Source organism: Schistocerca nitens, chromosome 5 (assembly GCF_023898315.1).
Source record: "Schistocerca nitens isolate TAMUIC-IGC-003100 chromosome 5, iqSchNite1.1, whole genome shotgun sequence".
In the NCBI taxonomy this organism is placed as follows: Eukaryota; Metazoa; Arthropoda; class Insecta; order Orthoptera; family Acrididae; genus Schistocerca; species Schistocerca nitens.
This window is the reverse complement of record NC_064618.1, coordinates 528,948,363-528,971,272: the sequence shown is the minus strand read 5'-3', so window position 1 is coordinate 528,971,272 and position 22,910 is coordinate 528,948,363. Positions and strand designations below refer to the sequence as shown.

Sequence of the window (22,910 nt, the reverse complement as noted above, 5' to 3'; positions counted from 1 at the left end):
TCATGTAAGGAAAGTGTGATTTTGGCATTGTATGACCATTCTATTTAGGACCCTGGTGGTTGGAACAGAGATGGTCTGTGTCTCTGAGAAAACTCATAACTCATTACATTTTGAGCTGTGAAAGTATTCTCAAATTCTAAAACAGTTTGATGTCATAAGCATTGGACATGGGGTTATGTGGATTGCTTCAGCTGCCTTACTTGTAGATAGGTGTAATCTATGCTTTCATTCAACTAGTGGCCAGTATTTTGCTTTAGGTATCTATGGTAAATTATGGTTAAAAGATAGGCTAACTCCACCCACAAATTCAGTATGGAATCTAAGATGGATTCTGTCAAGTCCTGAAGCTTCATTCAATTCATTTCAGCTTTATCTTGATACCACTGACACTGATGTCTTTATCACTTATCCTTGAAGTGGTATAAGAATTAAACTGGGGCAATACTTACAGATTTTCATTTGTTAAGGAACATTTGAAAATTGAGTGTAGCATTTCTGCCTTTTGTTTGCATGCTCAGTTTCAGTTCCTGTCTTGTCCAAAAGTGTCTGAAGGCTAACTTCAGCACCAATAACAGCATTCACTTATGACCAGGATTTCTTGAGGGTTTGAGAGAGGCCCTTCAATAATATTCTCCTATAGAAGCTGCATTGTCCTTGATTGACAACTGTGTGTCACATAGCATCTACCCCCCAGGGGATCCACAACTCTTTTGTGGATACGTGCGTAGCGAGTACGGGACCCCGAGCTGATGTGGCCTTCCTTCCTTTCTGGGCTGCATACCTTCCCTTTCCGCATCCTTCCCCATTCCCCATCTTCTCCCCCCCCCCCCCTCACCTCTGGCTCTTTCCTTCCCTTTCTCCCCCTCTGGGGGTATGGTTTGTGCCTACGTCCGGAGACGGACGCTTGTAAATGTACCACATTCTTCGCCTTCCTTGCTTGGAAGTCTTCATCCTTCCTTTGTCCTTCTCTTTTCGTTACCTCTTCTCTCTACCCTTTTCTCCGCTGCGGCGTTTGAAACCTCTCTTCTTTCCTTTCCCTTTCTCTTTCTTCCTCCCTGTGCGTGTCTGAAGGCCGACCCACGCACTTCCATGCGTAGCCGGTGACGGGGTAACGCGTAATCCCCCGTAGACAGGTAGGACACGTACGTACCCCCTGGTAACGGCCAGGCCCAGGGAGGGGTGATTACCCGAGCTGATACCTTCCGAAAGTGCCGATTGGTCCCTCCGTCCATTTGTCGGGAGGTGTGACCTGAGGTGTGAACAATCACCTAAGGTGGGAGTGCCCTCAGAGAGGGCCCCCACAAGGGAGGAGCGCGCCATCGGAGACGCCGGTAATCATGGGGGATTCTTCCGCAATGGTTTCCTCACCTTCCACTATGTCTGCTCACAAACGTAAGTTCACTGAGTCTCAGCCACAGTCAGTTCTTCCATCGTTGCCACAGTTCCTTGTTGTTTCTCGGTCTGACGAAGGTCACGACTTCTCGACGGTCAACCCTTTCATTATTCAGAAAGGTGTCGACACAATTGCAGGTCCTGTAAAGTCTTGTTCCAGATTACGGAATGGCACCCTGTTGTTAGAAACAGTCAGTGCCCTCCAGGCACAAAAATTGCTCCGTACCTCACTACTACACACTTTCCCTGTCCGGGTGGAACCGCACCGTACCTTAAATTCCTCACGTGGAGTCGTTTATACACGCTCCCTCGATGGACTGTCTGACGAAGAAATTCAGCACTACCTGTCTGACCAGGGCGTAACGGCTGTTCATAGGGTTATGAAAAGGGTTGACACGAACATCATTCCAACCCGCACTCTCTTCTTGACATTTGACAAAGTTCAACTCCCATCGAAAATCAAAGCAGGCTATGAGATAATTTCCGTTCGCCCTTACGTCCCAAACCCTACGCGTTGCTATCGGTGTCAGCGGTTCAATCACACCAGCCAGTCCTGTTCCAATCCGGCCAAATGTGTTACGTGTGGCAGGGATGCCCACGAGGGTGCTTGTCCACCTCCATCCCCTCGCTGCATCAACTGTGTGGGTGACCACGCTGCTTCCTCTCGAGATTGTCCCATTTTTAAGGACGAAAAGCTCATCCAGGAAATTAGAGTAAAGGAAAAGGTGTCGACCTTTGCTGCTCGAAAATTATTCGCCAGTCGACAGCCCACCATGCCTCAGAATGGAAAATACAGCACTGTCCTTGCTTCTCCTGGGCCAACAAAGGAGGCGGCCATGCAGACTTGCGACCTCACCTTTAGTGCCACGGTCGTCAGATCGGCCAGCGCAAAGATCGCCTGTTCTACCTCACCACTTTCGCCTGCCCACTCTCTGGCTCACCCTTCGTCGAGTTCTGCTAAATCTCGAGCCCAAAAGTCAGACACCAAGACTTCGAAAAAAGAGCATACTCGTGAAGAGTTTTTATGTACGGTAACTTCCCAACCATCGGTTCCTCCTTCCTCTAAACATCATACTTCCAGGAAGGCTACAAAGAAACCCAGTTCCTCTCCTTCTCTGCCAAGGCGTGTCCCATCTACAGCACCACCTGGCGGAAATCGCCCTCGGCTGTCTTCTGTGTCGCCTAGGCGCACTGCTGGCGGCCGATCAACCAGCCGGTCACTGGTGGCAGGAGCTGCTCCTGACCAACCTATGGATCAGGATCTTCTGCCTTCGGCTGAATGCCATTCCATGCTGTTGGTCGCAAGCTCAGAGCAGTCGTTGAGTTGACAGCGACCTTGGTCACATTCCTCCATTTTCTGTTCACCCTATGTCCATTATCCACTGGAATGTCCGCGGTATTCGAGCCAATCGGGATGAATTGTCGATCCTCTTACAATCCTACTCGCCGGTCATCTTCTGTCTTCAGGAAACAAAGCTGCGTCCCCATGACTGCTTTGTTCTCCCTCATTTTCAGTCCGTCCGATATGATCTCCCCTCTGTTCAAGGCACTCCAGCACATGGAGGACTCATGATTCTTCTCCATGATACTCTCCATTGTCACCCAATCCATTTAAACACTTCCTTCCAAGCTGTCGCCGTCCGTCTTTCCCTTTCCGGATACACGTTCTCTCTTTGTACTGTATACATTCCATCGTCCACACCAATGGCACGAGCTGATCTCCTTTATCTTCTTGGTCAGCTTCCACCCCCATATTTGCTGGATGGGGACTTCAATGCCCACCACCCACTTTGGGGATCTCCACATCCTTGCCGGCCGCGGTGGTCTCGCGGTTCTAGGCGCGCAGTCCGGAACCGTGCGACTGCTACGGTCGCAGGTTCGAATCCTGCCTCGGGCATGGATGTGTGTGATGTACTTAGGTTAGTTAGGTTTAAGTAGTTCTAAGTTCTAGGGGACTTACGACCACAGCAGTTGAGTCCCATAGTGCTCAGAGCCATTTGAACCATTTTCCACATCCTTGTCCACGTGGCTCACTATTGCTAGACGTCTTCCACCAAGCAGATCTAGTTTGCCTCAACACTGGGGTCCCTACATTTTTGTCTGCCTCCACAACAAATTTCCCTCATTTGGACCTTGCGGTCGGTACTGTTCCGCTAGCTCAGCGCTTCGAATGGTTCGCCCTTGATGATACACACTCGAGTGACCACTTTCCATGTGTCCTTAGACTGCAGCCTCAACTGCCCTACATGCGCCCGCGACGCTGGAAGTTTGCCCAAGCCGATTGGACACTTTTTTCGTCTCTAGCGACATTCGATGACCGTCACTTTCCCAGCGTCGACGATGAGGTCATACATATTACCGATGTTATTCTTACAGCTGCGGAATATTCAATACCACGCACCTCCGAATTGCCCCAGCGCCCCCCAGTTCCTTGGTGGAACAAGGCATGCCGTGATGCACTACGTGAGCAGCGACGTGCTCTCTGCGTTTTCCGCCACCATCCTACTTTGGCCAACTGTATCCACTATAAGCAGCTCCGAGCGCGATGCCGTCATGTCATCCGCGATAGCAAGAAGGCAAGCTGGAAATTCTTTACTAGCTCATTTAACACCTTCACTCCCTCCTCGGAAGTTTGGAGTCGGCTTCGACGGTTATCAGGCGCGCCTAGTTTCTCCCCGGTGTCTGGGCTCACTGTCGCGCATGACACGTTAGTGGACCCCGTCGCAATTTCTAACTCGTTGGGTCAGTACTTTGTTGAGATTTCGAGCTCTTCAAATTACCCGCCAGCGTTTCTCCCGAAGAAACGTGCAGCAGAAGTGCGACCTCTTGCTTTCTCCTCTCAAAATCGCGAAAGCTACAATACTGTTTTCTCCTTGCGGGAACTCCAACATGCACTCTCTTCTTCTCGCTCCTCCGCCCCAGGACCGGATGGTATCCACGTCCAAATGTTGCTGCATTTATCAACCCATAGTCTGCGTTACCTCCTTCACCTTTATAATCGAATTTGGACCGACAGTACTTTTCCCAGACGATGGCGGGAAGCTATCGTCGTTCCTGTTCCGAAACCTGGAAAGGACAAACATCTCCCCTCTAGCTATCGCCCCATTTCTCTCACGAGTAGTGTCTGTAAGGTTTTGGAGCGTATGGTGAATTACCGTTTAGCATGGTGGCTGGAATCTCGCAGTCTTTTAACACCTGCCCAATGCGGATTCCGAAAGCATCGTTCTGCAGTTGACCATATTGTTGCTCTCTCCACTTATATCATGAACAAAACGCCAAACAGTAGCAATATTTTTTGATCTGGAGAGAGCATACGATACCTGTTGGAGGACAGGCATCCTCCACACACTGTTCTCCTGGGGCTTTCGAGGTCGGCTGCCCCTTTTTCTTCGTGAATTTATGGCAGAGCGCACATTTAGGGTGCGGGTGAACACTACTTTCTCCCAAGAAAACGGGGTATCCCAGGGCTCCTTGCTGAGTTGTACTGTTTGCCATTGCCATCAATCCAATTATGGATTGTCTCCTTCCTGATGTCTCGGGCTCCCTCTTTGTGGACGATTTTGCGATCTACTACAGCTCTCAATGGACCAGCCTTCTTGAACGATGTCTTCAAGGATGTCTCGATCGCCTCCACTCTTGGAGCATCGCAACCGGCTTCCGTTTTTCTCTCAGTAAGACCGTTTGTGTTAATTTTTGGCGACGTAAGGAGTTTCTTCCTCCCTCCTTACATCTAGGTCCTGTCAACCTTCCGTTTTCCAACGTCGCTAAATTCTTGGGTCTTATGTTTGACAGAAAACTGTGCTGGTCCTCCCACGTTTCCTATCTTTCGGCTCGCTGTCTGCGATCCCTTAACACCCTCCGTGTCCTGAATGGTACCTCCTGGGGAGCGGACCGAGTGGTCCTTCTCCGCCTCTATCGCGCCTTAGTGCGCTCGAAATTGGACTATGGAAGCATAGTCTACTCCTCTGCTCGGCCGTCTATTCTTCGGCGTCTCGACTCTATCCACCACCGTGGATTACGTTTAGTGTCTGGAGCTTTTTACACCAGCCCTGTGGAAAGCCTTTATGCTGAGACTGCTGAACCTCCGCTGTCCAATCGGCGAGCAGTCCTTCTGAGTCGTTATGCTAGCCATCTGTCTTCCATGCCTGCTAATCCAGCCCATGACCTTTTTTTCGACGCCTCCTTTGATGTAGGGTATGCAGGCCGCCCCTCCTCCCTACTACCACCGGGAGTCCGCTTCCGTCAACTACTCCATTCTCTTTCCTTCCGCTTTCCTAAAACTTTCTTGACAACTTGGGGTACAGCACCACCCTGGCTCCGTCCCCAGATCTGCCTGCTCCGTGACCTTTGTCGATTTCCCAAGGATGGTACCCCTTCACTTGTTTATCGTCGGGCATTTGCTGCTCTATGTGCACAAATGACGGACGCCACATTTATTTACACTGACGGCTCGAAAACATCGTTAGGTGTAGGGAGTGCCTATATTGTTGGTGACACCCCAAATCACTTTCGGCTTCCCGACCAATGTTCAGTTTATACTGCGGAGCTTTACGCTGTTCTCCAGGCTGTCCACTACATCCGCCGCCATCAGCAGATACAGTACGTTATCTGCTCAGATTCTCTCAGCTCTCTCCTCAGTCTCCACGCTCTTTATCCTGTGCACCCTCTGGTCCACCGGATTCAGGACTGTCTGCGCTTGCTCCACCTGGGGGGTGTCTCGGTGGCGTTCCTCTGGCTCCCGGGACATGTTGGTATCTGTGGAAATGAGGCGGCCGATATTGCAGCCAAGGCTGCAGTCTCACTTCCTCGGCCAGCTATTCAATCGCTTCCCTTCGCCGATCTACGGAGCGTTCTATGTCGACGTGTTGTCCATTTATGGCACACGCATTGGTCGACACTTACCCATAATAAATTGCGGGACATGAAAGCTCTTCCTTGTGCTTGGACCTCTTCCTCCCGACCGCGTCGTCGGGAGGAGGTAATTTTAACTAGACTCCGGATAGGGCACTGTCTTTTTAGCCATCGACATCTTTTAAGCGGCGATCCTCCCCCACTCTGTCCCCACTGCTCTCAGCTGTGGACAGTAAGACACCTTTTAATTGAGTGCTCCTATTTTAATCCGTTACGCTCCCGTCTACAGCTATCGCCTGATATATCGTCGATTTTAGCAGATGACACGCGCTCCGCCGACCGCGTTCTCAAGTTTATTAGTGCCAGTGAAATGACGTCAGTCATTTGAAGCTTTTTTTTGGGGACAACCAACCCCTTTCTGTAGTGGATTTTTAAGCCTTCCTTCTGCTTTTAGTTTCTCCAATTTTATGACTTTCGTTCTCATTGCTGCTGGTTTTAAATTTCAGTTTTTTACTGTTTCCTAAGTCACAGACCGGGCGCTAATGACCATAGAAGTTTTGCGCACAAAAAAAAAAAAAAAAAAAACATAGCATCTATCTATCTATAGCCCTATGCTTTGTTATACAGATATTATGCAGAAGTATTTTCAATTTTCTTTACACTGACACTTCAGCATGGATATTCCTTCCCACCATAGACTGCTTTACAAAGCACACATCTATCCAATGCATGGTCAAATTTTGTTTCAAACTTAAGCCACAGTTCTTCTGCTTGCTCGTGTCCAGTGAGAAATGTTTCAGGTTCCTCTCTGAGATAAGACACTACTGCCTATTTTAGTGCTTCAGTAATTATTGTTGTCACTACAGTCTCATGGTCACTGATTCCAGATTACAAGTAGGCTCCTCAAAGGGGTCATGTCTGTTGCCATTAGACCAAACATATTTCCATCATGAGTGGGCTTTTGAACTGACTGTTGTATCTAGTTCTGAGAGTGCACATTTAGAATTGTTTTGCAGGCTGTCTTGTCCCCCTATGATGAAAGTATGTTTGGAAACATGTACACTAGTGAATGGGATTTTTATATTTATCCAGAAGTCTCCAGCCACATCTGGGGTTGATTTTAGAGTGATGTTAAATACCAAGATGCAATTGTAAGATAACAAAGTCTGCACCGGAGATTACTTACAATACACATGTGTGACACATCCTAGAATTTTGCTCAAGTATGTGGGACCTGTACAAAGCAGGACTAACAGGTGATACTTAAAATACAAAAAGAAGGCCAACATCAGTGGACACAGTTTAGTTTGGTCCATGGAAGAGTGTCGAGAAGATGTTGTAAAAACTGAGTTGGCAGGTGCTTGGAGATAGATGGAAACTAGTCCATGAAAGCTTAGTTTCAAAAAAAAAAAAAAAAAAAAGAAAAAACCTTGAAATGAAGAATCTGGTAACATACTGTTGTTGTCTTCAATCAAACGACTGGTTTGATGCAGCTCTCCATGCTACGCTCTCCTGTGCAAACTGCATCTTCCTGAATCTGCTTACTGTATTCATCTCTTGGTCTCCCTTTATGATCCCCCCCCCCCCCACACACACACACACACACACACACACACACACACACACTTACCTCAAATACTAAATTGTTGATCCTTGATTTCAGAATGTGTCCTATCACCAATCTCTTCTTTTGATCAAATTATGCCACAAATTTCTTGTCTTCACAAATCTATTCAGTGCTTCCTCATTAGTTATGTCACCAGCTCTCACAATCTTCAGCATTCTTCTGTAGTGCCACATTCCAAAAGATTCTATGCTCTTACTGTCTAAACTGTTTGATGTAAAAGTTTCACTTCCATACATGACTGCACTCCATACAAATAACTTCAGAAAAGACTTCCTAAGGCTTAAATCTATATTCGATGTTAACAGATTTCTCTTCGTCAGAAATGCTTTTCTTGCCATTGCCAGTCTACATTACATATCTTCTCTGCTTCAGCCACCATCAGTTATTTTGCTGCCAAATAGCAAAAATGATCCACTACTTTAAGTGTCTTGGTTCCTAATCTAATTCCCTTAGCATCACCTGCTTTAATTTGATTATATTCCATTATTCTTGTTTTGCTTTTTTTCATGTTCATCTTATATTCCCCTTTCAAGACACTGTCCATTCAGTTCAACTGCTCTTCCAAGTGTTTTGATGTGTCTGATAGAATTGCAATGTCATCCAGTTTCTGTACAAATTATAAATAGCCTTTCACTCCGTGTATTTTACCCCTACCACCTTTACTACATCTCCATATATATCATTCCCATAAGGATTGAAAAGACAAGATTTGACTAATAAATAAAGCGATCTCGGTTTTCCAGCTGCATCAATTCAAATACAATCCTGGAGCTTTCGATCATCTCCACCATTGTCGTCAGCTCACTGACTGCCAGGGCTACTACGGTTTCTTGCTTATATAGGCATGATGACATCATCAGCAGCCAATCAGATCGAACCAATGTGGAGCGTGCGTGCATAAGTTGGCCCGGGCAGCTAGCGGAGCTATTGCCCGTGGCATCACCGGTGACATCAGGTGGTGCCATGGGCAGGTGCCACATTTGATACTGCCACTCCGGTGTCGCCCACCTGTCTTTGCTTTCTTTCGATGTCCAGTCCCCGCCCCCATGCCCTGCTGAGTATGTATCACTGTTCTCTGTTGAAATTGTTGTTGTTTAAATGAATCTTGGCCACATCCTTTATAATGGAGTCCCAATATGTCAACGCATGAGCCAACACTTTTGTATTTACGAACTGTATTTTATGTCCGTTTTCTACGCAATGCTCTTCAATGGCCAACTTGTCAAGTTCCCTTTGTTTTATATGGCGCTTGTGCTCAGAACAACGCTCCACAATCGTGTGAATTTTGCCCAATATACATGCTGCCACATTCGCAGGGTACACAATACACACCGGACAGTCTAAGAGCAATGTTGTCTTTAACAAGGCGCAACATATATTGTATCTCGGGGGTGGGCCAGAACACTGGTCTTAGCCCCTGTTTATGCAGCAGACATCCTAACTTACTGCTAGTTGCTCCACAGTATGGCAGGAATACAGTCCATTTGGCCTCTTCTATTGATTCACCAGGTGCCTTTCATAGGCAGCCCTTGAAAGTGTTTGGGATGTCTCTTTTGCTGTATCCATTTTCCCCAAAAACACATTTTAAGTTCTGCAATTCAGACTGTAGGTGGTCGTCGTCAGAGATAATCTTGGCTCTACGAACCAATGTGTTCAGGACAGCTTTCTGTACAGGGTGGTGGAAACTATTGGCATTCAAGTACCGATCAGTGTGTGTTGGTTTCCGGTACACTGAATGACCAAGCTGGCCTCCTGCCTTCCGCCCAACCAAAACATCAAAGAATGGTAGCTTGCTGTGCTTCTCCATCTAGACAGTAAATTTAAAGTTGGGATGGACACCATTCATATGATCGAAGGACTGCTGTAGTGTACCTTCATCACTAGGCCATATCAGGAAGGTGTCGTCAAAGTATCATAGAAAGCAAGACGGGAGTAATGTCACAGTTTGCAGAGCTTGCTCCTCAAAGTGCTCCATGAAGAAATTTGTGACTGCTGGAGACAGTGGTGATCCCATGGCTGTGCCATTCGTCATCTCATAAAATTCATCGCAGTACAAAAAGTATGTTGTCGTTAGGACGTGACAGAACAACTTAATGATTCCAGATGGAAAATGTTGGGCCAAAAGATCCAGCATATCTTGTATTGGCACCCTCATAAAAAGTGACCCAACGTGCAGGCTAACCATTAGGTCGTTTGGGCCTATCTTCATTTTCTTGAGTGTCTCAACAAATGTCTGCGAGTTGACAACATGGTGTTCAGAATGTCCCAATTTTGGTGCTAATAATCTTGCCAAATGTTTGGCGAGTCTGTAGGTGGGCGAACAGATTGCACTAACAATGGGCCTCAGAGGAACACTTTCCTTGTGTATCTTTGGTAATCTGTAGAGCCTGGGAGGTCTGGCGGGACAAGGCGTTAATTTCCTCACTACTTCACCTGGTAAGCCAGAATCCTCTAATTACTTCCCTGTCTTGTTCCTCTGAGGCCCACTGTTAGTGCAATCAGTTCGCCCACCTACAGACTTGCTAAACATCTGGCGGGATTATTAGCACCGAAATTGGGACATTGCGAACACCATGTTGTCAACTCGCAGACATTTGAGATACTCAAGAGAATGAAGATAGGCCCAAACGACCTAATGGTTAGCCTGCACGTTGGGTCACTTTTTATGAGGGTGCCAATACATGATCCACTGGATCTTTTGGCCCAACATTTTCCATCTGGAATTATTAAGTTGTTCTGTCACATCCTAACGACGACTTACTTTTTGTACTGCGATGAATTTTATGAGATGACGAACGGCACAGCCATGGGATCACCACTGTCTCCAGCAGTCACAAATTTCTTCATGGAGCACTTTGAGGAGCAGGCTCTGCAAACTGTGACATTACTCCTGTCTTGCTTTCTATGATACATTGACGACACCTTCCTGATTTGGCTTCATGAAGAAGGTACACTACAGCAGTTCGTCGATCATATGAATGGTGTCCATCCCAACTTCAAATTTACTGTTGACATGGAGAAGCATGGCAAGCTACCATTCTTGGATGTTTTGGTTGGGCGGAAGGCAGGAGGCCAGCATGGTCATTCAGTGTACCGGAAACCAACACACACTGATCGGTACTTGAATGCCAATAGTTTCCAACACCCTGTACACAAAGCTGTCCTGAACACATTGGTTCGTAGAGCCAAGATTATCTCTGACGACGACCACCTACAGTCTGAATTGCAGAACTTAAAATGTGTTTTTGGGGAAAATGGATACAGCAAAAGAGACATCCCAAACACTTTCAAGGGCTGCCTATGAAAGGCACCTGGTGAATCAATAGAAGAGGCCAAATGGACTGTATTCCTGCCATACTGTGGAGCAACTAGCAGTAAGTTAGGATGTCTGCTGCATAAACAGGGGCTAAGACCAGTGTTCTGGCCCACCCCCAAGATACAATATATGTTGCGCCCTGTTAAAGACAACATTGCTCTTAGACTGTCCGGTGTGTATTGTGTACCCTGCGAATGTGGCAGCATGTATATTGGACAAAATTCACACGATTGTGGAGCGTTGTTCTGAGCACAAGTGCCATATAAAACAAAGGGAACTTGACAAGTCGGCCATTGAAGAGCATTGCGTAGAAAACGGACATAAAATACAGTTCGTAAATACAAAAGTGTTGGCTCATGCGTCGACATATTGGGACTCCATTATAAAGGATGTGGCCAAGATTCATTTAAACAACAACAATTTCAACAGAGAACAGTGATACATACTCAGCAGGGCATGGGGGCGGGGACTGGACATCGAAAGAAAGGAAAGACAGATGTGCGGCGCGGGAGTGGCAGTTTCAAACATGGCACCTGCCCCTGGTGCCACCTGATGTCACTGGTGCTGCCACGGGCAAGAGCTCCACTAGCTGCCTGGGCCGACTTAGGCGCGCGTGCCACATTGGGTTGATCTGATTAGCTGCTGATGTCATCATGCTTATATAAGCGAGAAACCATAACAGCCCTGGCAGTCAGTGAACTCCTGACGACGATGGCAGAGATGGCCAATGAAAGCTCGAGGATTTTATTTGAATTGATGCGACGGGAAACCCGAGAATGTTCTATTCATGTATGCCATCGTGAAAGATTCAGAGGACACGAGATTTGACTAATTACAGTGTGCCCATGGGCGTTGAAGAACTCATTCTTCCTGCACTCTATATTTGAATGAAATTGGAAGACCTAATGAGCAGTAAAAAGGAAGTACTATCTGCCATGCACCTCAGTGGTTTTGCTGAGTTTGGATATATAGGATTGGCAGGATAAAACTGACCCGGAAAATATGTACAATAAGACTGACATGGGATTGATGCTTCTTGATGTATATCACAGGAGTTGCAAATATACTTCTCGGTTTTGCCGCTGGATCGTATTGTGTAAATCACACAGTATATCATCAATGCAACTACTCAACATCTTCGGGTGGTCGTAGTTGGTGCTGTCAGTGCTGCAAGGTGCGACTGATGATGATCGTGTGGTAGCATCAAAATTTATCAGGCCAGGAGCAGGCAATATGCATTCACGGGAAGACGCTCACAGTCAGAGAAAAGTGGCACTCCTAGTGCACACTGCTGGAAGCTGCAGAAAGGCCTTCCACATTTGCACTGCCAAACACTACTGTGGTTAAAAGCTGAATTAAATCTCAGTGGTGCATTGCGTTGAATCATGCATTGGACGTTCTTGTTTCCCCTGTTAAGATTTAAAGGCAATGAGTGCTGGATTCCAGACAGCACGTAATTGAAAAACTGCACCCCTGTTGCTAGGACAGTCCACCATATGGATATGTATGGCCTCCTTAATAACACAGTCACTGAAAGGTGTTGCTGGGATTAAAATTTCAGTCTTTTTTTAAAACATACAATGCCTCACGTTCAGGCAATGCTACGCTGCCGCTGATATCAGTTTGCCTCTGTTGTGTGTCATATTGGTGTTTGAAGCAACATTCTTGCATGGTTTGGCATGTCTGCCCAATATAAGATTTTCCACATTGGCATGAGATCTTACCCATGTCACATTCCCTAAGGCCAAGGTTTTCTTTGACCGAGCACAATAAATTCTTCAATCTTGCTGGTGGCTGAAAAACACACTTGATGTGCCTTTAAAGGTGGTGTATGTTCTTAAGGACATGTTCCAAAATAGGACAAGAATGCTGTTGCAGTGGGTGCCTCCTCATCTTCATTTACATCCCTGCTTTGAATTTGCTTCAAACTGAATGCGTGGCACATCTGTCTGTCAGAATATTGATTCTGTTGAGAATATCATTCTTAGGTGGTGTATTTCATCAGGTAGACTGTCGGCATATAAGACCATGTGCCCTATACACCAAGGAGTGTAAGACACCACTGGAAAGATCAAGATGATAACTTGTGGCCTGAAAATATAGCGCCATGTGAGTTGATTTGCGATAGACACTATTTCCCAGTGTATCGTCAACTTCTGTCTGTGGCATTCAGAAATGGTATCCTTTTCCATTTCCTTCATGAACTGAATATTGGGGTGGAGTGAGTTCGGATGCTGGAGAAACACAGGTAATAACTGTCTTCTGTGGGGCACACTTGATGTCGTGTTGTTGGAGGATTCTTTCCATTCTTGAAGACATAGCACCAAAATAGGGCAAGAACACCATTGCAATAGGTGCTTCTGCATCTTCATTTACCATTTACAGCTCTGCTTTCCACCAACTACAAGCATCTTCCCACGTATGTGTATTGCCTGCTCCCGGCCTGATAAATATAGATGCCGCTGTGCGATTATCATCATTTGTGCCTTGCAGCAGTGACGGCAGCAGCTGCCACCGTCTGAAGATGTCGAGCAGCTGCATTGATGAATTATTGTGCAATTCACACAATATGATCCTGCAGCAAACCCGAGAAGTATATTTACAACAGATCCATTGGGAAAGCCTGGAAAGTCACATCAAAGGAGTTGCTGCAAATTGCCACCATTGAAGTCTATGTGATTGATTTGCCAAACTGAGATATGTGTAGTAACACTGCATGAGTAATAGCAGCAGTGCAGTTATCAGTGTTTTGCTCTTTGAGTACACCTGACCTTTCTGCTGGTCTCCTGTGTAAAAATCAAAGAGATTGGCCAATAGAGGTGACTGTGCACTGCCTCTGCTGACTGTCCTCTCTTCATGCAACACCTCATGCACTGGTGACAGGGTTATTAAGGTAGGTGTGTTGCTCTGTATTACCGAATAGTTGCAGAGTCATTAATCTTCTATGGGTTGAGTTGATCAACATGTGGATTAAACTGTCTCAGGACATACCAGTTAGTAATAACACTTTGATACAAAAATTGTATTAAGATGTTGTATTTATAACCCTATACTCACCTGACCAATATATGCCTGATACACAAGAAGGGAAGCAAGCTGGAATGTGATAACTACAGGTATTGTCCATCATCATCCTCAGAAAATTCAACCATTCATAGTGTAGTGGCACCACTGTTTAAGATGGGAAAAGGTTAGCTTTGGTGCAGTATTTCTGAGCACACAAGTTACAGCCAGGTGCGGGTGTGTTGACAGTAAGTTACACTTACAAGCGGTTGCAAAGTAGAATGGAGGCCACAGGGCCGTAGACCCGCTGAAAAGAGTACATGCAGTGGTGTGCATGGTGCAAGTTACAGGCAGAAGGGGCCCACTGGCACAACCCAGGTGTTAAAAGTACATTACTCGCAGCGGCGCATTAGCAAAACAGAGGCGCTCAGCTGTGTGTAAATAGGCGACGGTTCACTAACAAGGCATTAAAGTGTGACGGCTCTCCTGGATGGAGGGGCATGTCACACCACCAGCTACAAGCAGCAACAGATGGGGCACCAGCATTCCAGTCCACGGCAGGTCGCTTGTTTGATGCTGGGCCACGCCATGGCTCGCTACTGTGAACAGTCTTGTTGGCTCCCAACACACACCGGAAGCGTCCGAGGTGAGGGTCGCAGATTCGGATGCTGGATCGCAGGTGCTTGTTGTTGCTGCGACCTTAGCCACGCCGGCGAGGAAGCACGCCGCAGGCTGCCTTGCAGCTCCCGCTGGCGGTGCTGAGAGGGCAGGGACGGATACCGCTGAGTCGACTGGCGGCGCATTCTGACGCAGTCGCAACTATGCGGCCGTACGAGGCCGACACACAGCAGGGCATTGTACGGGTTGCTGAGGCAGCCATTACACGCCAAGGCATTACACAGGCAGCAAAGTGGTGTCCTCAGCATTGCAGGACCCGATGACGGAGACAAAGAGGATCAGGGGCACTGTAGCTAGAAATAATAAATCACTTGGGAAACTCTAACGAGTTTTAATACGGTGCATCCTGACAGTTACCATCCTCATCCGACATCCCCTCTACAATAGAGAACATCATACAGGAGTACCAAGCTGCCTTTTGACCAACTGACAGTTGTTTTGAAAAACACTAGTATTATGATAGTTATCTACATTCTGTTCGTCAATTTTTAATGTTCATTTGACAGCGTCCACAAGAATAGCCTATATGGTGCACTGTGTGACTTAAGGATCCCCGAGGATCTAGTGAGAATATAGCAAATGTTTATGTATGGATCAAGGGCAGCAGCAAGCTTCCAAGAAATGTTAGAGATCGAGACAGGTCACAGACAAGGGGATGCCGTTGTGGGTTTTGTTCAATCTCATCTTACAGAACGTGATAAGGGAATGTAGGCAATAGGGGTGGGTCGGAGTACAGATGGATGGTAATTCAAATTGTCTCACATCTGCATATGATACAGTAATACCAAGAGAAGCAAACAGTGAGTTGAAAGAAATGTACGAGAAAATGGACAACTAAGAACAGAATGTTGGTGTAGATGCGAATCAAGAGTTCATGCAACTACGAATAACACAAGAGCACGAAGAATTTCATGAGATAGATGGCATGAGGTTAGTGTGTCCATCAGTTCAAATACTTAAGATCTTAGTTTACCAGTGAAAACACCACAGAAATGGACATCAAGAAAACATAGCAGTGGGAATGAAATGCATATATTCCTTCATGGTTACAGTCAGCTCAGCATCAATATCAGTGAACACTAAGATGATGATCTGTACTACAGTGATATGCCCAGCATTCACTTATGGATCGGAAACATGGAGCATGATTAAACAAGCAAAGGAAAATTTATCATTTGAAAGAAGGATAATGAGGCAGACATGAGGACCCATCTTAGTTAAAGGAGAATGAAAGAGGAGGAAGTATGTGAAAATCTACCTCTTGATGCAACAATCAACAATCAACAATCTTAGGCAAGCTGAGGAGCAAAAGAATTCAGTGAATGGGCCATCTCACCCATATGCCAGAAGAATGATGGTGAAGAAGGCACTTGAGGGGGAAGCAAACACCAGACACCCTCGTATGATTACCTAGCAAGGACCTGGTAGCCCTAGGGATGGAAGACACCTGGAGGAACAGAGCACAAAACAGAAAGGAATGGAGGCAGTTTGAGGAAGCACAGTGTGGTCCGCAAGGCCTTCGATAACTGGATATACTCAACTGACCAGGTGTCCTGTGTTCTTCCTGACACCGTGCTTCACTAATTCCACTTCAACCTGTTTTAAATTTTCTAACCTATGTACCCAATTAAGGGATCTAACACATTGCACTTGAGCCCATAGATCACAAGGTACATTTCTTTAATTTATTTACTTAATGATATCCTCCTAAATGGTATCCAGCGCAGTTCTGAGTGGGTGGGATATTTTACCTTTGGAAAATTTTACCCATGATGATGCCCTCATTAAACCATACAGTAGATCTGCATGTCCTCAGAAAAAAAATATGTACTATAGTTTCCCCTTGCTTTCAGCCATATAGTGTTTATATGTATAAGGGCATTCAAATGAAACCCCGTCACTAGTGTAAAGAAATGGTAATGATTTTATTAACTCATAAATGTAGTTATACACAGTACACATACTCATAAATAGTCTCGAAGACAGTTGGCACATTTATCCCACTGTGACACTAGCCAGTCGATTCCATTCTTGAAGAAACTAGTAGGCTGCTGTCAGATCCAGGCCTGGACCCAGTCACACTCTTCGTCGTCTGTTGCAGATCGATGTCCACGAATAGCTTGTTTTAGGGGTCCAAACACATGAGTCACATGGTGAAAGGTCAGGACTGTACAGTGGATGTTCCAACAGTTCCCACCGAAACTGCTGCAATATAGTCTTCATGGCATTGGCCGTGTGTGGGCAGGCATTATCATGCAGGAGGATAACACCACTGGACAATACGCCTTGATGCTTCAACTTGATGGCTCATCTAAGGTTCTGTGGCTTGATAACACTGCGCATTGATGGTGGTTCCCCATTCGAGGAACTCAATAAGCGGTAGTCATGGCGTTCGATTTCTTTGGAGGTGGTGAAGTCGTGTTTTTCCACTGCTTGCTCTGACACTTCCTTTAGAGTTCAAAATGATGATGACACCATGTTTCGTCACGTGTGACAATATGCAACAGAAAGCTGTATTCCTCCTCACGATAACATTGCAGATGACTTAGACAGTGCCATTAGAGTATTGTGCTGTTCGGCGATCAGTGAGGAACCCACTGTGCGCAGATTTTTCGAAAGTTCAAGTGTTGATGCATTATGGTGTGGGCGGTGCCCATGCTAATACCCAAACTGATGGGTCTCATCCATGGTGATTCTGTGGTTGTCAAAGACTAAAGAATTCACTTCTGCAACCATCTCCGGTGTGATGACCTGATGAGCCTGTCCAGGACAAGCATAGTCTTCCAGGGACTAGCACCCCTCAAGGAATCGTTTGTGCAATTATGCAACACTTGAATGACCCAGACTGTACTCACCGTACACAGCCTTCATCTGTTGATACGTTTCACGGCCTCCAACTCCCTCTGCTGCCAAAAATCAAATCACTCCGTGTTGTTCCTGCTTACTCGCCGGCACATTCAGTAGTAGATCATAACTTGTGTGAACATCTTCTCTTTGGCGTAAAACCTCACTGGCACTATGCAACATCAAATGATGTGCACGTGGCACTCTCTCTACCAATAGTTGGAACTGCCATACCTGCAGTTACGTGGTGCGACCTTACGTGTAAGGCAAAGGTAGATGCACTGACGAGGTTTCATTTGAATGAACTTCATACATGCATCTAATTTTTATGAGTATTTTAAATGCTGATCTTCAATTTATTGTATTAATTGGAACAAGTTTGCCTGAGACACCCCTTCAATTTTAAATCTTGAATGTATAAGCGTTCAACACTTAGGTGGAGCAAATAACTGTTATCACAAAGCAGGATACTCTGTCCATCTGCAATAGACCCATGTCAAAGCATCTGCACCCTTGTATGATTGGTTATATCCTATACACAAAGGATGACTTCAATGGGAGTATTAGTCATGAATGCAGCTCTGCACAGGATTAAGTGATCAACAGCTGCTGAGAACCAGCATTAGATAATGATGGCAAAACTCTGCCAAGTTGTTAAGGAGAGCAAACAGAGATTATGGAGTGTTTCCATTCTCCATAAACAGTTCCACAAAGGCCACAGTAGAATTGGAAACCACTAGAATGATTTATGGACAAATTGGGAGAGGACCAATTACTGGCATAACACCTACTGGAAGTTTCCAGTAAGAAAGACATAATGCAGACAATGAAGTAGTTGTTCACCCAGTGCCTCGCACTTTGATTGGTTCTAGAATTTCACTAAGACAAAGACATCACTGAGAGTAGCAACTGGGAATGTAGCTCCATAATCAGGAATTTTACAATTTCCCGTTTTCAGTGAATGCATTCTTAGTGGTTCACGATTTGACACTAGACCATGAGTGTTTTCACCATGCTCTGACTCCACACAGTAATTGCTAAAAGAATCTTCGCCGCCTTTCATCTGAATCTGGGGAAAAATTAACAGCTTCCACACATTTGAAAGTAATTATCTGAATCTCTCCTAAAACCAGCAAAGGACCATTCATGCCAACATGCTTATTGTAGTGTTGTCTGTCAGTTTCGTAGGAATGTCTTTTGATCCTGAAAATGCCTAAGATTTCTTTCAGAGCCATGGTATCAACAGGCAGTTCAACAAATGGTGGTTCTAGAGACATCTGTTCATCTTTATAAAGTCCTTCCTAGTGTTTTTTAAATAAAGGCCAAGGTCATCCAATGATACGGAATGCCTGACTGACTGTTTCATGAAGAAATTATGAAAAGGATGTTGCTACTCAGCATATAGCAGAGATGCTGAGTTGCAGAAAGGCACAACATAAAAATTGTCAGAAAGCAAGCTTAGCTTTCAGCCAGCAAGGCCTTCATTGGAAATTCATTCTCTCTCTCTCTCTCTCTCTCTCTCTCTCTCTCTCTCTCTCTCTCTCTCTCACACACACACACACACACACACACACACACACACCACAGTCTCCTGCTGCTGAGGTCACACTGCGAGCAGCAGTGCATGATGAGTGGTGGGGGTAAAGAGGGGGTTGGGCTGGGGTGTGGAGGGTGAGGGATAGCAGGGTAGGGTAGGTGACAAAGTGCTGATTGTGCCAGCATATAGGGATGAGATGGAGAGAGAGTAGGTTAGCAAGGTGCCGTCAGGAGGTTGACAAGAGGAGGAGGGGGTTAGTGGGAAAGGGGAGAAGTAAAAAGACGTGAGTGCATTGGTGGAGTAGAGAGCTGTGTAGTGTTGAAATGGGAACAGGGAAGAGGCTAGACGAGCAAGGGCAGTGACTAATGAAGATTTAGGGCAGGAGAGTTATGGGAACATAAGATATATTGCAGGGAGAGTTCCCATCTGCGCAATTCGGAAAAACCTGGTGTTGGTGGAAAGGATCCATATGGCGCAGGCTGTGAAGCAGTCACTGAAATAAAATACATCATGTTGGGCAGCATGCTCAGCAATGGGGTTGTCCAGCTTGTTCCTCACCATAGTTTGTTGGTGGCCATTCGTGCAGACAGCTTCTTGGTTGTTATGCCAACACCTCTCCCTGTGCTATAGCCTATGTTCCCATAACTCTCCTGTGAGCTCACTTTCTGAGAGGTGTTCTGTCGTGCCTAACTGCGACACAGCTTCTCAACGATATGAGTAGCAACTATCCTTTTCATAATACAGGGTGATTCAAAAAGAATACCACAACTTTAGGAATTTAAAACTCTGCAACGACAAAAGGCAGAGCTAAGCACTATCTGTCGGCGAATTAAGGGAGCTATAAAGTTTCATTTAGTTGTACATTTGTTCGCTTGAGGCGCTGTTGACTAGGCGTCAGCGTCAGTTGATGCTAAGATGGAGACCGCTCAACAGAAAGCTTTTTGTGTTATTGAGTACGGCAGAAGTGAATCGACGACAGTTGTTCAGCGTGCATTTCGAACGAAGTATGGTGTTAAACCTCCTGATAGGTGGTGTATTAAACATTGGTATAAACAGTTTACAGAGAATGGGTGTTTGTGCAAAGGGAAAAGTTCTGGACAGCCGAGAACAAGTGATGAAAATGTAGCACGCATCCAGCAAGCATTTGTTCGCAGCCCAGGAAAGTCGACTCGCAGAGCTAGCAGAGAGTTGCAAATTCCACAATCAACTGTATGGAGAGTCCTACGAAAAAGGTTAGTTATGAAACCTTATCGTCTGAAATTGGTTCAAACACTGTCTGCAGCTGATAAGATTAAAAGAATCGATTTCTGTGATTTTATCCTTGCTCAAATGGAAACAGATGAATCTTTCGTTTCAAAGATTGTGTTTAGTGATGAAGCAACTTTCCACACTAACAGGAAAGTCAACCGTCACAATGTCTGTACGCCTGATATGCTACAGAGAGTGTGGAACGAGTTGGAGTATCGGGTTGATATTGCTCGTGTGTCTGGAGGGGGCCATATTGAACATCTCTGAACTTGTTTTTGAGTGAAAAAAAAACCTTTTTAAATACTCTTTGTAATGATGTATAACAGAAAGTTATATTATGTTTCTTTCATTAAATACACATTTTTAAAGTTGTGGTATTCTTTTTGAATCACCCTGTATTGTTACATTCCCTCCTGGCTGTTTCATTGTTAGATTTCATCAAGAGAAGTGTGCCGAAGAGTCACTCACAAAAGTATGCTGTTACATGTGTGATTGTGTGTGTGATAAGGAAGTGAATACAGTGCTCTTTTTTTAGATGATTTTGTGGCATTTTGCACTAGCTGCAATTCATTCACTACTGTTCGCTAACTGCAACAAACCATTAGGTGACTGGAGTTGTGGACAATTTAGTCAGCATTTAAATTCTCATTATGAAAGTCTGTCTGTTCTCTAAAACATTTAAGATGGATTTGTGACTTGCCTGTGATTCATATTAGTGAGTCAGAACTGCTCATGCAAGATTTCCTGATTTTTATTAGCCTGTTTGCGATAACACTCAACTAGCTTCCATATCAAAGACAAATAAAAACCATATTAGCTTAGCTACAAGGCATCCTAAAATCTCTCAATTCATGGGGAGTAAACAGAGCATGTCTGCTCCAGTTCTACAAAGGATTTATATAATACCAGCTGGATTACGGTCTGTAGAAATATGGATCATTAAGACCTTCATATATGAAGATTACTCTTACTGTCTGTAGGTTCCTTCAGGATCAACCTCATAGCTAGCATCATACCCAAGGTTGAGCTACATGCATAAATATGGAACGCTGTGTCATTGTGCACAGTATACTTGCTGTAGAGTTACATTCCCATGCATCACTGGGATAGTGATTGACTGGCAGTGACAAGCAAGACATCAAGGTTGGTGGTTCCTTACATTGGAACTGGAAATGCTATTTAATACAGATCCCTACATTAAGAGCATCAGCCATTAGACAGTGCATAGGGTGTATGAAAGCATGTACACTACATGTTCAGTGTGTACATCATAGTTAGAGACATAGGCAGGAGCCGGCCGAAGTGGCCGTGCGGTTCTAGGCGCTACGGTCGCAGGTTCGAATCCTGCCTCGGGCATGGATGTGGGTGATGTCCTTAGGTTAGTTAGGTTTAAGTAATTCTAAGTTCTAGGGGACTAATGACCACAGCCGTTGAGTCCCATAGTGCTCAGAGCCATTTGAACCATTTTTGGACATAGGCAGGACAGTGAGTTCGCTTTCTATTTGAGGAAACAATATGAGAAATGTCTAGTGGCTTATGAGGTTTTCTGCTACATTAGACATCTTATCCAAAGTAATGTGAAAGAACTGCCTTTTTTTTCTTTCTGTCAGAATGATTCTGATAGCTGATATATTTTTTAAAATATGCCTCCATAAACTTACAATAATTATTGAAATACTACATTCTCAAATAAAAATTCATAAAATAAAGAAAATGCAACCACTTATTACTTACAGACAATTGGTGCACCACACACAGAAACACATAATAGAAAACAGTTAACCCCAACTTTTGAGCTCTTGATATTTCTCTAGTAAGAGTGTGCACAAGTGTGGCACTACCCCCCCATCCCCCACACTTACAAACACTATGCATTATCCTTAATTTTAAAGTTAACTTGATGTATACATTTATAACTAAACTCCTGTCTGACCTCCAAATAGCTGTATATTTTTCTTTTTGTAGGTATACACTTGACATTGCTGAAGCTCTTCTGTACTGCCACAGAAGGAATATACTACATCTCGATGTGAAGCCAAGAAATGTTATTGTCTGTGAGAATACCGATAGATGTAAACTTTTTGACTTTGGAAGCTCATTAAATTTGAAGAAGCAATCAAAAAAACAAAGGAACTTCATGGTAAAACTGATACTTTATTATACTATATTATCCTGTGTTCTGTTCTGAGACATATTACTCAAAAATAGAAGTAACTTCACTGTATTTGTATCTTTGAAGGAAGAAATCTCCAATAGCATTACCAAATAGCACAAATAAAATCTCCCTTGTTTCTTGTGTTATCTTCCTCAGATTCACGCAGAGCCTACTTCTTGCTAGAAAATTCCTTTTATATGTTGTTGCTTCATGAAATAAATAGAATTAAAACTGTTACCAAACTAAAGGCAATATGTTT

At 44.9% G+C, this 22,910-nt stretch overlaps 1 protein-coding gene across 1 annotated transcript in view; it reads left to right on the top strand.

The window, feature by feature from the left end:
- The window catches only part of LOC126260566 (serine/threonine-protein kinase mos), a gene marked incomplete at its 5' end in the record, with an annotated part of 243,525 nt that overhangs the window by 51,539 nt on the left and 169,076 nt on the right, over positions 1-22,910 (top strand). Inside the window, one exon of the mRNA XM_049957900.1 lies at positions 22,462-22,636. Coding sequence (XP_049813857.1) covers positions 22,462-22,636 — 175 coding nt within the window. The remainder of the gene's footprint in view (positions 1-22,461; positions 22,637-22,910) is intronic.